The 14,150-nt window shown below is 49.3% G+C and overlaps 1 protein-coding gene across 2 annotated transcripts in view; it reads left to right on the top strand.

The window, feature by feature from the left end:
- Positions 1–14,150, top strand: part of KIF3C (kinesin family member 3C) — a 36,688-nt gene that overhangs the window by 18,278 nt on the left and 4,260 nt on the right. For both annotated transcript variants that reach the window (XR_007462353.1, XM_049651925.1), the window contains exons 2-5: positions 3,277–3,378; positions 4,023–4,145; positions 5,285–5,403; positions 5,897–6,013. Coding sequence is in view for 1 of the 2 variants with exons in the window: in XM_049651925.1 (XP_049507882.1) it covers positions 3,277–3,378; positions 4,023–4,145; positions 5,285–5,403; positions 5,897–6,013 (461 nt within the window). In the remaining variant the exon portion in view is untranslated. The remainder of the gene's footprint in view (positions 1–3,276; positions 3,379–4,022; positions 4,146–5,284; positions 5,404–5,896; positions 6,014–14,150) is intronic.

Genomic DNA, 14,150 nt, shown 5'->3' on the forward strand with positions numbered 1-14,150 from the left:
CCTTAACTCCATCAGGAAAACCGGGGCATCAGCAGTTGCCCCGCGCCTTCCTTACCAGACTCTTCCACGGAGCACCTGGCTTGGGAGTTCTCACGGCCCGTCACGAGCCGAAGGGCCCAAGATTATAATGCGATGTGGCCCCGCAGTGGGAATTTGAAAGGCTCCCCAGTGACTCTAATATAGCAACCAAGTTTGAGAAGTCGTGTCTTTATGAGGTGGCAAAGAGTGAAGAACACTAGAGTCACGTAGAGTACCACGGGAAGTGCAAGGACTCAGGGCTGGAGTGTTGCAGAACGGGAAGCCAGGCCACACACCAAGTCCCCCAACATCTCATTACCCAGTATTTGGAGGGATCAGTTATCCATGGCCCCGGCAGGAGGGGGTTTCCTCCGCATATGACAGAACTGCTGCCTTGTCTCCTTCCTGCCTCTTCACACCCGTCCCATCCCTCCTGCCAGGCTTCCCAGATTCTCAGACCCCACTGCTCTGCCCTTTCACCCTGCACCAGTGAGTGTGGGCCAGTCAGTTGAAGGAGGAGAAGGTGCCAGAAAGGGCCGCCGGTTCTATTCTGGATGAGCGGGCCCAGGAAAAGGACCTAGAACCCCCCTCTGGGACCACCTCGGATTCCTTTCAGTTCAGCACACATTTATTGAGCACTTACTATGTGCCGAGCACTAAGACACGATTCCTACCCTGAAGGAGCTCACAGGGGAGACAGGATATCAGCAGTAATGGTCCATTCTGGGAAAATGGTAGGGACGTGTCCTAGTTAGGCCCAAAGGAAGAAATGTGCAGATTTGAGGGAATCAGAGAAAACATCCCAAGGTGCTCAAGGTGGGTCTTGCAGGATAAGGAGCGATTTTCCAGGTGGACGTGGAGTGGGAAGAGGAGCCCAGTGTCGTGGAAAGGCACAGCACATTCCAGGAGCTGGAATTCTTCCTTTTTTTTTTTAATCAAAAATAAATTTATTCTTTTTTTTCCAGGAATAAATTTAGTGATTCATCGCTTACATATAACACCCAGTGCTCATCCTAACCGGTGTCCTCCTCGATGCCCCTCACCCCTTCGGCCCTTCCCCCCACCCAACACGCCGCCAGCAGCCCTCAGTTTGTTTTCTGTATTTAAGAACCTCTTGTGGTTTGTCTCCCTCTCTGTTTTTATATTATTTTTGCTTCCCTTCCCTTATGGTCATCGGTTTTGTATCTTAAATGCCACATCTGAGTGAAATCATATGATATTTGTCTTTCTTTGACTTAGTTCCCTGCAGGAGCTGGGATTCTTTGGGTGGAACTGGAGCACGGGGCACACCTGGGGAGTAGGCAGCCAGGGAGGCTGGGGGGCTGGGCCAGCCCGCGGGGCAGGGAGCTGCTGCCGACCTTGGGTTTTATCCTGCGAGGAATGGAGGCCTGTTAAATACTTCGCAGCAGAGGAGGGGCAGGCTCACACTTGTGTTTTTGGTGACTGCCCCTGGGTGTCATGCGGGGGATGGATGGAAGGGGAAACTGAGGCAGCAGGGAGTCCATGGCAACAACCCAGGTTAGTCATGGAGACCGCAGTGAAGTCAGCAGGTGTCGGTCGTGAGGATGAAAAGGTGGGAATGGCGCGAGCCCTAACAAGGCAGACTTGAAGGGGTCTGATGACTGGCCTGGTGTAGGGGAGGTGGGGGATTGCACGCAGGGCAGGGCCTGGGGTGAGGAATCTAAGGTGGCTGGGGCACAAGATTTAAGGAGTCACTCACTGAAAGGATAGCCCCCTTGGGTGAGAAGGAAGAATCTAGGCCGAGTTTGTGCTTGTGGTGGGGGGCGGGGGGCTGGGTGGTGAGATAATAACTCACAGCAAGGCCTGGAGGGGAGGGGCAGTAGCCCAGCAGGTGGCGGTGGTGTGGCCGTGAGGACAGGCAGCTATCGGGGCCCCTTGCTCTGCGGCAGCCCTGCCCTTGGCTTCGGAGGCTGTGTGGGGCCGCTCTGACTGGCCCGGTTTTGCTCAGCGTCCAATGGCGTCCTCACACAGCTCAACCTCTGACCCCCAAAAGCAACCCTTAACCCCTGTCCCGCTTTGTCCACGGTGATGGGGCTCTACAGGTGGCAAAGGGTCTCCTTTCTCTCACATTGTGACAGCACCGTCTGCTTTGAGAGCCCTCAAGCAGGTCAGCCGGTTCCACTGGGAAAATTTCCAGTGGGGAGGCAGCCAATATCTTCTGGTGGCTCAAGGTGATTTCAACCTTCCGGGAAGCCTGGGATGAAATCAGAGGACAGCTGGAGTGCCCTGGGGCAGCACCCTCTGATTAGCAAGAATGAAAGTGCATTTTATGTAGTCACAGGTTACCCAGTTTATACAAATCCATGATCAGTTAAGCTTCAGAGTCAACCAGCACCCCTGGCAGGCGTGTGCCTAGCACCGGGCTGGGGGCTTTCACCCAGCACAGGGGCTCACGGACTGAGGGTGGCGGGTTCAAATCTTCCCTCTTTGTTAACTAGCTGCATGACCTCAGGCTGGTTACTCTCCGTTTCTTCATTTGTTCAGTGGGGAAAGCAATAGCACCTTTCTCTCAGGGTGAGGATGGAGATCAGAGATGGTGTTTGTTAGGGGCTTAGTTCAGCCCCTCGCACATAGTACCCAGCAAATATTTGTCAGCCTCCCTGGAACAGAGCAGTTCCCGTGTTACGGATGTGAGAGCCGAAGGGGGTAACTTGGCCAGGGCCTTGCATTTGGTGGGCAGAACCCGAGTCTTTCTGGAGCTCTCCAGGGCTCATGCCGCTTCTGGAACCTCATATTGCCCCTTAGTGCTGCAGAGTCTTCCTTTTCTTTTGCTTTCCGTGTCAGCTGAAGATTACACCTGTGTTGAGAGCCCTCTTCCTGAGTCAGGAGCCAGTTAGCTAAGGAGCTGGGCTGCCTGTTGACTGGAGCCTCTGCTCCCCACTCTTGAACACCGGCTCCAGCCGAAAGCCAGGATTAGGATGCCTTCTGCACGCCCCTCCTAGGCATGGTGAACCAACCTTCCATCTGTATCCAAAGCAAACAGATCAGGTGTCTATATTCCCCGAGGGATGCCCTCTCTTTGCCTCACCTGACAGTCTTCTTGACAATGGGAGCCTTGGGCTGGAGCCCAGGAGGCTGGAGGGGAAACTCTGTTCTCAGTGAGGACCACAGGCCCTGTCTGGGATACATCTTTTGTCCACCCCCGGAAGGACCGCGGAGCAAGGAAGCCAAACCTCTCAAGCTGGTGATGCCGTGACCATTTGAAAAGCCCCTCACCTAATCCCTCTGTGTCCCCAGGCCATGGAGAGCAAGCTGCTCATCGGGGGCAGGAACATCATGGATCACACCAATGAGCAGCAGAAGATGTTGGAGCTGAAGAGGCAGGAGATTGCGGAGCAGGTAGGGCTGGGGGCTTCAGGTCTTGTGGGGGTGCATGGCCTTGAGGTCTTGTCTGGAGGGCATGGGGCAGTGAGCCATCATGGACTCAAGATCCCCGGAATACAGTGCTAAGAAGCTAAGACCCGATGCCCTGGATCCCATGGGTCCACCAGCCCAGGAGCCTGCCTGTGTCCAGGGCACTGCCCGCCGACGGCTGAGAGGAAGTGGCGGTTCTCCATGACATCAGCCTCTACGGGGCATCTGGTGTTAATTCCTGCCACAAGGGCGAATGTTCTTTTCCATCTGTATGACCACATCTGAAGTCTTCAAGAACCACAATTTGTTGGTCCTACCGGTCATCGGTGACACCGCAAGGGGAGAGGGTGAGGAAGCTGGGAAGCCAGTATGATGGGAATCTATAGCTGCTGGACACCCCTAGAATGTGCCAGCTATATGAGCCAAGAAAAAGGTTCAAAGAGGCTCCACTGAGGTTGGGGTAGAAGCAGGGGCCACGGGCCATGGGCCACTGTCTTCTCCCCCCTGGCATCTGTGGTCACCATGGAGGCAGACCCCATGCAAGGCAGGATGCACCTGTCCCCTGAACTCCCTTGGCCCTCCCCGGTACACGCTGCCCCACTGAGCCCCTGTTCCCTGCCTTGGCCTAGAAACGCCGTGAACGGGAAATGCAGCAGGAGATGATGCTCCGAGATGAAGAGACCATGGAGCTCCGGGGCACCTACACGTCCCTGCAGCAGGAGGTGGAGGTCAAAACCAAGAAACTCAAGAAGGTGAGATGCCACAGGTGAAGGGGTCAAAGTGTGTGAGGGCCCGGCAGCCTCTCCCCAAGACGGTCACCCTCCCGAGGGGTATGTGTCGTAGGGCCCCTTCCCCACTTGGCTTGAACTGCTGAAGCCCCGAGTTACTTTGCCGGGGCTGCCGGGGTGAGGGGTGAGGAAGGCAGGGGTCTGGGGCTGGAGTGGAACAGAGCCTTTGCTCCTGGGCCAGGCGGGGCCTGAGAGGCTCAGAAGGCCTTCACTTCCAGTCTCCAGTTGCCATCCTCACGGCGGTGGGTAACTTTCCTCTGTACAGTGTCATCAGTGAGTCACAATTTGGGTAGCCAGACCTGGGACAGGGCCCTGAGTGTCGAGGAGACCTGAGGAGACACAGCCTGGGGGAGCTCAGGAAGGGAGCCAGAGGCGCCTGTGGACATGGGAAGGGCTGAGACTGTCTGCTCTCCGGGACTCTGCCAAGTCCTTGGCCAGGGAAGGGCATGTATAGGGACAGCAAACTCCGGCCCGGATTCTGGGAAGAGCCTGGAGAACCCTGAGGGTTGTCGACGTGGCTGCCCCAGTGCCGGCCAGGCTGCCCAACCACAGTGGCAGTTTCCCGGGACATACCTGCCTCTTGGTGGGTTAGGAGTGGGACAGCAGGCTCTGTGCTGCCCTCCACACCCCCATTCGTGAGAGCCCCTGGAGAGGCAGAAGTGGGATGGGTCACCTTGCAAACTGGCTTAGTCCCCCTTCCCCTCCCTGGACCCTGCACCAGCTGTTGTGTACTTGGGTCCCGATTCTGACTCTTCTCTTAACTAGTTGTGTCGCCTTGAGCGTCTCTGTGCCTGAGTTACCTCTTCTATAAAAAAGAGAGTGTTGGATTAAAAGGTCTCGCGGGTCCCTTTCAGTTTGAACATTCCACAATGCTGCCAGCAGCTGAGAGGGAGCAGGTAATGGGCCTTAGTGTTGGGAGGGACAGGACAGCCCTTTGAATAACTTGCCCTGATTTGTGATGGGGCAAGAGGGAGATTCAGACTCGGACCTCACCCCGAACTCAGCTGGTAGACCCTGAGCCTGCGTCGGTGGGGCCCAGGCTGGGTCACAGGGGCCTCGCTGCCACACTGCACGGCCTCTGAGCTGCGCCTGTCTCCACGCAGCTCTACGCCAAGCTGCAGGCGGTGAAGGCAGAGATCCAGGACCAGCATGATGAATACATCCGCGTGCGGCAGGACCTGGAGGAGGCGCAGAATGAGCAGACCCGGGAGCTCAAGCTCAAGTAGGGCCCCCTTCCCTTCCCGGCCCTGGTCCTCACGGCCGTGCCTCACTCCCTGGCCTCTCCCTGATGGGCTTAATTCCTTCCTGAAGGCCTCATTCCAGCCGTCTGCTCACCCAGGAGTCCACGTCCCTTAGGAAGAGAATGTGTCGAGGGATGGGGACGAGGTCTAAGTTCTAGAGTTGCTTATCAACCTCCTCTCCTTGTTTCCTTCTCTTTCCTCTGCTCTGCCTGTATACGATCAGTCCCCCAAAGTGCATGCTGGGTGCTGGCCACGGGTCACCCCTCAGGCCCTGAGCTTACAGTCCTTGCATTGGAAGCAGTGATTTCAAGCTCTGTGACTTCTGTAGGGACCCTCTTCCTCCAATTCTCTGCTTTCTCCTCTGTTCCCTCTGCCTCTTTGCTTCTCGCTTCTAATCCTTCAACCTTCACATGCGCTGTGTGGTCTCTTACCACCCCCCCCAGTTCCCCATCTCTACCTCATTCCTGCTCCCAGGTACCTAATCATCGAGAACTTCATCCCCCCTGAGGAGAAGAACAAGATCATGAATCGGCTTTTCCTGGACTGCGAGGAGGAGCAGTGGAAGTTCCAGCCCCTCGTGCCAGCTGGAGTGTGAGTCTCTCTCCCCCTGGTCTGGGCCTAGGCACTTGCCGGCCCACCCCAGGTTGGGGGTGGCCAGGAGCCTTCGGGAGACAGAGGCTTCTGTGCGTTTGGAGAAGGGTGGGGAAAGTTCCGATGGAGCATGGATTTCTCGAGACCTAACACAGAGGTCTTCACGAAGGAAGGGTGTTTTGCCAAAAACAAAGTGTTTTTCTCGGGTGCCCCATGAGGGACCTACGGAGAGGAAGAGCGTCTCAGCCTTTTGGCACTCCCAGTGAATAATAACATTCTGTCAGTTTGGTGAATGTTCGTTTTTCGGGTGCCAAAAACAGCGACGATAGTTAATATTTGCCTTACTGTATTTTAGACTCTCCAGACAGAAGGTAAATCCGACACAGAGCTCACAGTCCAGTCTGTATTTTCTGAATGCAGAGAAGTAATCAGATCAGGAAATGATAGAGGCGTGATCCAATCTTTATAGTTTCACTCAGCTCAGCGTGGTGATTCAGCATTTCCACCTGTTTCCTTGTAGTCCAGCTCTTGGGTACAGTTTGCGTCCCCTGGCTGTGTGTGTGTGTGTGGCTCCCTCTGCTGGTGGCCGTGAAGATGATCTTCAAACCCGGCAGAGGGACTGCCTCACTCACCTGGACCACTGTCCCTTGATTGAAAATCTGTAGACAGCGGTGTTTAGGAGGCTGGATACCAAAGCACTTCCCTGGAGGTTCTTTGCTCTCTTTATCTTAGGAATATTAATGCCAAGATAGGGCAGCATTCTCCCCAAAGCTCAGTGGGAAGCTAGCCATAGAGGTCTGTGGCTTCTCACTGGGGCATCTGATGCCCACTTAATCTGTCTACTTCCTAAAAGGCCGATCCTACCCAAGCTGACACTGTGCAACTTTGTAAGAGGCAAGTTCGTGAGTAGAGGTCTTTTTTTTTTTTTTTACTACTTTTTTTTTTAAGGTTTATTTACTTATTTTGAGAGAGAGAGAGAGAGAGAGAGAGAAGGAGGAGCAGAGAGAGAGGGAGAGAGAGAATCCCCAGAAGGCCCCACACTGTCAGCTTAGAGCCTGACACGGAGCCTGAACTCTTGAACCATGAGATCATGACCTAAGCCAAAGCTGTTGCTTAACTGACTGAGCCACCCAGGCGCCCCTTATGGGTAGAGGACTTTTCAGTGGTGTCACTTTGGACTTAAAATGCACCTTTCCACTCTAGGTAGGGATCCATAGTAGTACATCATCTAGCACAGAGGTTCTCACCTGTGATTTGGGTTCCAGAGAGTCTGATTTAAAAGGTCTTGGGTGATAGATAGATAGATAGATAGATAGATAGTCTGTCTTGGGTGGATCCCAAGGACTTAAAATTTTTTTCGAAGCTTCCAGGTGATTCTGCAAGGAAGCCCCACTTGAAAGCCACGACTCCAGTGCCCTCTGCTGGAGGCAGATGCTGGTGAGGCTTCTGGTCTGTAGGGTGACTGATTTTGTGCTTGGACAGGTTCCTGAATTGAAAGTTTGCAGGCGGGGGAATTTCTTTACATTAAATAGAGATGGGATGAGAGGCTCTGAGAAGTCGTGTGTTTATTACCTTTTTATTTTGAAAAATAAGCATTGCAAGAACGGTGCAAAGAATTCCCTTAATACCTTTCATCGAAATTACCAAATGTTAATATTTTGCCACCTCTTGCTTTATTCCCCATCCCCTAACCATTTGAGATTAAGTTGCAGACATCTTGACCCCTTAGCTGTATTCTCTAAGAACGAGCACATTCTTACATAACCACAATACAGTGATCAAATCCAGGAAATCTTATACTGACACGATACTATTATGTAGGCAATATTCAGTCTTAGCCACTTATCCCAATAGTGTCCTTGAGAGCAATTTTCTGCCTCCCTACCTGAGCTGGGACATGGCATTTAAAGGCAGTGCCTCGTTGGTCTCCTTTAATTTAGACCTGAGAAAGGATCTGGATTGGAATTTTGTAGTTTCATGCTTCAGAGGAGTTTATTCATTTCTCAGAATAGTTTGTATACACTGAAAAATCATTCATAGATTTTTTTTAAATTAAAACAGCTATCTTAAGGGGCACCCGGGTGGCTTAGTTGGTTAAGCCTTCAGCTCTTGACTTCAGCTCAGGTCATGATCTCACAGTTCACGAGTTCAAGCCCCACATTGGGTTCTGCACTGAGAGCATAGAGCCTGCTTGGGATTCTCTCTCTCCCTCTCTCTCTGCTCCTCCCCACTTGCACTCTCTCTCTCTCAAAATAAATTAAAAAAAAAATTTTTTTTTAAGTGCTTTAAATACTTTTTTTTTCTTTAAATACTTTTTAAAAATAGATGCTAGTGGGGCGCCTGGGTGGCGCAGTCGGTTAAGCGTCCGACTTCAGCCAGGTCACGATCTCGCGGTCCGTGAGTTCGAGCCCCGCGTCAGGCTCTGGGCTGATGGCTCGGAGCCTGGAGCCTGTTTCCGATTCTGTGTCTCCCTCTCTCTCTGCCCCTCCCCCGTTCATGCTCTGTCTCTCTCTGTCCAAAAAAATAAATAAAAATTTTGAAAAAAAAAAATTAAAAAAAAAAAAATAGATGCTAGTAATAACTATTAAAAAGAAAGGTGGCTCGGTTGGTAAGCATCTGACTTCAACTCAGGTCATGATCTCACAGTTTGTGGGTTCGAGCCCCGTGTCGGGCTTTGTGCTGACAGCTCATAGCCTGGAACCTGCTTCGGATTCTGTGTCTCCCTCTCTCTCTGCCCCTCCCCCACTTGTGCTCTGTCTCTCTCTGTCTCAAAAATAAATAAACATTAAAAAAAAGAAATACATTCACAAGCTTTTTCAAAATAATGGTTAAGTATGTTCACACCTTAACCATGTTATTTTATACAGAATGTGTATAACCTGCTCAGAATACATACAAAGTATGTATTTTATATAAAAATACTAAAATATATCTGGGTAAGGATAAAAGGTATTAAGGCAATAATAACATCTTAATAATCTCTACTGTACTTAAAATACAAAGGATATAAACAATTATAGATTTGGCACCTGGGTGGCTCAGTTGGTTAAGCATCTGACTCTTGATTTTGGTCATGATCTCATGGTTCGTGAATTCAAGCCCGGCATCAGGCTCCACACTGTCAGTGCAGTCTGCTTAGGATTCTGTCTCTCTCTCTCTCTCCCGCTCTCTCTGCCCCTCCGGCTGCTTGTTCTCTCTCTCTTGCAAAATAAATAAACTTAAAAAAATAAACAATTATAGATTTCTCTAAGAAAAAACTCCAATAAATAAATTACTTCAAAAAATTTTATTAGGGGAACTGGGGTGGTTCAGTCAGTTAAGCATCCGGCTCCTGATCTTAGGGTCCTGAGTTCAAGCCCTGCATTGAGTTCCACGCTGGGCATTGAGCCTACTTCAAAAAAAAAAAAAAAAAATTGTTAATAAATACCGGGGGGGAACCTGGGTGGCTCAGTCGGTTGAGCGTCGAGCGTCCGGCTTCGGCTCAGGTCATGATCTCACGGTTTGTGAGTTCGAGCCCCGCGTCAGACTCTGTGCTGACAGCTCAGAGCCTGGAGCCTGTTTCGGATTCTGGGTCTCCCTCTCTCTCTGCTCCTCCTCTGCTCGTGCTCTGTCTCTCTCTCTCTCTCTCTCTCTCTCTCTCTCAAATAAATAAACATTAAAAAAAAATTTTTTTTTTAAAGAGAAAAGAAGGCTTTGGTTGGAAAAATGGTTTTCCTCCTCCTCCTCCAGCTACAAGCATTTGACCCTACATACCCTTCCCAGTGCCTTTAAAAGGTGTTAGCTCCAGGCAACTCTTGAAACGCGCCCATATCAAGTTCTTTTGGGAAAACTCCCCCTTTTTCTTTTTTCTTCACTATCTCTGTGCCACCACTAGCTGCTACACAGGTGAGGTGCCTTCCACTATCACAATTTGGTATGAAAGTTACTTTGAAAACCCATTTTTGCAACCAGCTCCAGCAGTAACTATTCTACATGTGGGACCTTTTATTTTTAGTTTCTCATAATGGACTTTATTTTTAATTGTATGGATACAAAATTGTCCTCTAAGGGTCTATATTTGACAATGTCTATAACTATTGGTTTATAGTCACACAATTCTATTTGTAACTTTAGTTCTTGGGCCTTTGCAACCCCAGCCACCAGAGAGTCTTTTCATTTCTTTTTTTTTAACATTTATTCATTTTTGAGAAACAGAGTGAGACAAAGTGTGAGCCGGGGAGAGAAGGAGACACAGAATCTGAAGCAGGCTCTAGGCTCTGAGCAGGTGGTCAGCACAGAGCCTGATGCGGGGCTCAAACCCACAAACTGTGAGATCATGACCTGAACCGAAGTCGGACGGTCAAATGACTGAGCCACCCAGGTGCCCCACCAGAGAGTCTTTTGAAAGGCGCCATGGTGCAGCAGAAAGAGACTAGATTTTGGGTTTAGAACATACTGAATTCTAGTCCCTGCTTTGCCACTTGTGGCCTGGAAAAGGTTTTTTTAACCTCTCTGAACTCAAATTTCTTCACCTGTAAAGTCAAGATAGTAAATTGCCCTGCAGGATTGTTGAGGTTGAAATGAGGTAATATGGGGGGGAGGGGCTCCAAGCCCCAGAGGAGATGATCAATAAATATGTAATCAATAATCATATATCAATAAGCCAATATTATAATTACAGGGACTCCAGAAAAGCCAGTTTGCCTTCATCCCTTAGAAGGGCCGCAGGAGGGCAGTTTGGTTTGCTGTTTTTGTTTTAAATTTTTTTTTTTAACATTTATTTATTTTTGAGAGACAGAGCGTGAGTGGGGGAGGGGCAGAGAGCGAGGGAGATACAGAATCTGAAGCAGGCTCCGGGCTGTGAGCTGTCAGCACAGGGCTTGAACTCACCGACAGCGAGATCATGACCTGAGCCAAAGTCAGACGCTCAACTGACTGAGCTACCCACGTGCCCCTTGCTGTTTTTGTTTTAGAATTTGATTTTATATTTGGGCGCTCTCCAAGTTTAGAGAGAGAGCATTCCTTGCTCTAAATAGAATCCGGATAGTTAAACAGGTTTCATTACAGAGGCAAAGTTTACCTCAGTAAGAACATTCTCGGCTCTGGGTTAAGTCCCTAGATTTATTCACAGGTCTGTGACATCGGAGTTGAATCTGAAACAGGGAGAAGTTCAGGCCTCCCCAGGCAGGCTAGGCAGAGTGGAGAGCTGGCCTGTGGGGACAGAGGGACCAGATTTCGGAGACAAGTCGGGTTTGCTGTGGCAGGTGATTGGGAAAGACCCAGAAGGAAAACTCACCCTATGATGTTGGATGCCAGTTTTCAGAACACAACAGGAAAAGGCGGGTGTGTATGTGTGTGTGTGTGTGTGTGTGTATGCTGAGACAGCTGATAAGGAGATTGGGGTCAGTCCCTAAGACAGAGCTGAGCGATGAGATTTTAATATTAAGGGGAAAATACTGTGATGGCAGCCATTGAGAGGGAGGGTCATATGAGAACTCTTAGGATCTGTCCGGCATAGAGTGATTGTGGGTCTCTGTCAGGAGGGGCGGATACATACAGAGCCAGGCCTCCGCTCTGGGCTGTCAGCCACAACCTGCTTACTAGAGAGGGATCAATCATGGAAAGTAGGCCTGGGGCAGAAGAGGGCGTAGATGGGAAGTTTGGTGTCCCAATTACAGACTCCCCTCCCCCAGCCCCCTCTTCCCGCATGTCACCCAGAATAGCGCTGGCATCTTTATTGGGTCAGGCTGCCAGCTCACACGATGCACTGCTCCGCTCGCCCAGCCCTGTTCCCCTGTCCCATTCCCAGAGCCTGCAGCCTTCAGGGCGCACTCCGCTCCAGCCTGCTCCGGGTGTTCTCCTAGAAACAGTACAGCATCCTAAAAAGAGAATTTGGCAAGGTCCATTTCGGAGTCTCTTCCCAATTGACCTTAGGCACAAAAGGCATTTTGCTTGTCTTAGCCTCAGGCTCCTTGTCTGCCCTGTCTACACCTCGGGAGATGACTACAGAGTTCAAATGGGATGTGTAGATGCACCTTATAAATGCTAAATGGTTATGTTACTAATTTCCCGCCCTCCCCTTGAGTTGTGGGCGCGGCTGCCCACACGCACGGGCACAGCCTCCCTGCTCCCGGGGGTTATGCAGCAGCTCAGGGGGTTATGCAGCAGCTCAGCGAGCTGGGGTTTCCGTGGTTTCATCCTTCCCTGCTTTCCTCCTTAAAGTGGGGTCCCGCACTCCTTTATAGGCTTGCTAAAATGAACCACAGGAATGCCAAATCCCCTCACCCTCTGCTGCAGAAGGGCGGGCCTGGTGCTGTCAGCTCCAAGGACAGGATGTCCTATCTGTGAATTACTCGGCCTGTTTCTTCTCCTCCTCTGTCTTCTGTCTGCCTTTTGGCTTTTTTTTCATGGCTCGTTTGTATCCCTGCTTGAAATTAGCAAGTAGAATTGAGAATAAATCATCATCACAGCTGCCATGAGTTGAGCCCTTGCTGTGAGCTATGCTAAATCCTTATCGTGCTTAATCTCAGCAGTTCTGGGGGACAGGCAAGAGCTAGCTGAGCCGGGGTGCCTGGTGGCTCAGTCGGTTAAGCATCCGACTTTGGCTCAGGTCCGATATCACAGTTCACGAGTTTGAGCCCCACATTAGGCTCTGTGCTACCAGCTCAGAGCCTGGAGCCTGCTTCAGACTCTGTGTCTCCCTCTCTCTCTGCCCCTCCCCCACTCCCTCTCTCTCTTTCTCTCAAAAATAAATAAACATTAAAAATTTTTAAAGAAAAAACGAGATAGCTGAGCCTCAGAGGTATTAAGCTACTTCCCAAGGTAACGCAGCTTTAAGGGGCAGAGCCAACATTCAAACTCAGATATGTCTTACTCCAAAATCTGTGTTATTTTATTTTAATGGAAATACTTTTCTTGATTTCTTTCCTATCTTCGTTTCTTTGTTTTGAATAATAAAAGTAATACACCACACTCATCAAACTGCTGAAAGTAAGAAGGCTGACATGCTGTGATTTGGCTAGGATATAGAGCAATGGAAGCTTTCATGTATAACCACTTTGGAAAGCAATACGGCAATATCTAGTAAAGTTGAAAATGCACATACCCTACAACGGAACCATTCCATTCCTTGGTATACCCCAGGGAAGTTTCTGAATATGTACTCGAAGATACCTGTACAGAAATATTCACAACGGCACTGTGTATAGTAGATAAAAAAAAAATCAACCTAGATGTCCATCAAAAGAATATATATTTTATACATAAACACACACACACACACACATATATGATGACATATTGTAACCTTAAAATCGTCAAATAAGTAAACTTTAATAATCTAATCTAGAGGTGCATGGATGAATCTTAAAAAGTTGAGTACACAAAAATGTGGTATGTTCACCACACAGTTCAAATTTTAGAAATAGGCATACAAATACCCATTTAATTGTTTATGAATAGCCACATATAAAAATAACAATAAAAACAGGAATGGCATTGGTGAGCACCAAATTCAAGAGAGTGACTAACTCAAGGGAGAGAGAAATAGGAGTCTTAAAAACTGTCTACATTTTCTTGCCTTTTTTAAGCTTATTTATTTATTTTGAGAGAGAGAGAATCCCAAGCAGACTGCACTGACATGGGGCTTGATCTCACAAATCTGGAGATCATGACCTGAGCTGAAATCAAGAGTTGGATGCTTAACTGACTGAACCACCCGGGTGCCCCTGCATTTTATTTCTTAAAAAAAAAGATTTAGTTTAAGTATAACAAAATGTTAAATGATTTGACAAAGCTGGATGGTAAGCATACATATATATTATTTTCTACGCTTTTCTGAATGTCTGAGATATTTAGATATAAAGTTATACATTTTCATTGTAAAGTTCAGATTTTTCAGAAAGGCATAAAGATAATAAAAGTCATCTATGATGACACCATCCCAAGATAGTAACTAGTAGCATTTTGTTGAATACCCAGACTTTTTTCTAAGCATGCAAACACGTTTCTTTAAAAACAAAACAGGGGCGCCTGGGTGGTTAAGCATCAGTCGGTTAAGCATCAGACTTGAGCTCAGGTCATGATCTTGCAGCTCAGTGCTGACAGCTCAGAGCCTGGAACCTGCTTCGGATTCTGTGTCTCCCTCTCTCTCTGCGCC

Source organism: Panthera uncia (genome assembly GCF_023721935.1).
Source record: "Panthera uncia isolate 11264 chromosome A3 unlocalized genomic scaffold, Puncia_PCG_1.0 HiC_scaffold_12, whole genome shotgun sequence".
NCBI classification, from domain to species: domain Eukaryota; kingdom Metazoa; phylum Chordata; class Mammalia; order Carnivora; family Felidae; genus Panthera; species Panthera uncia.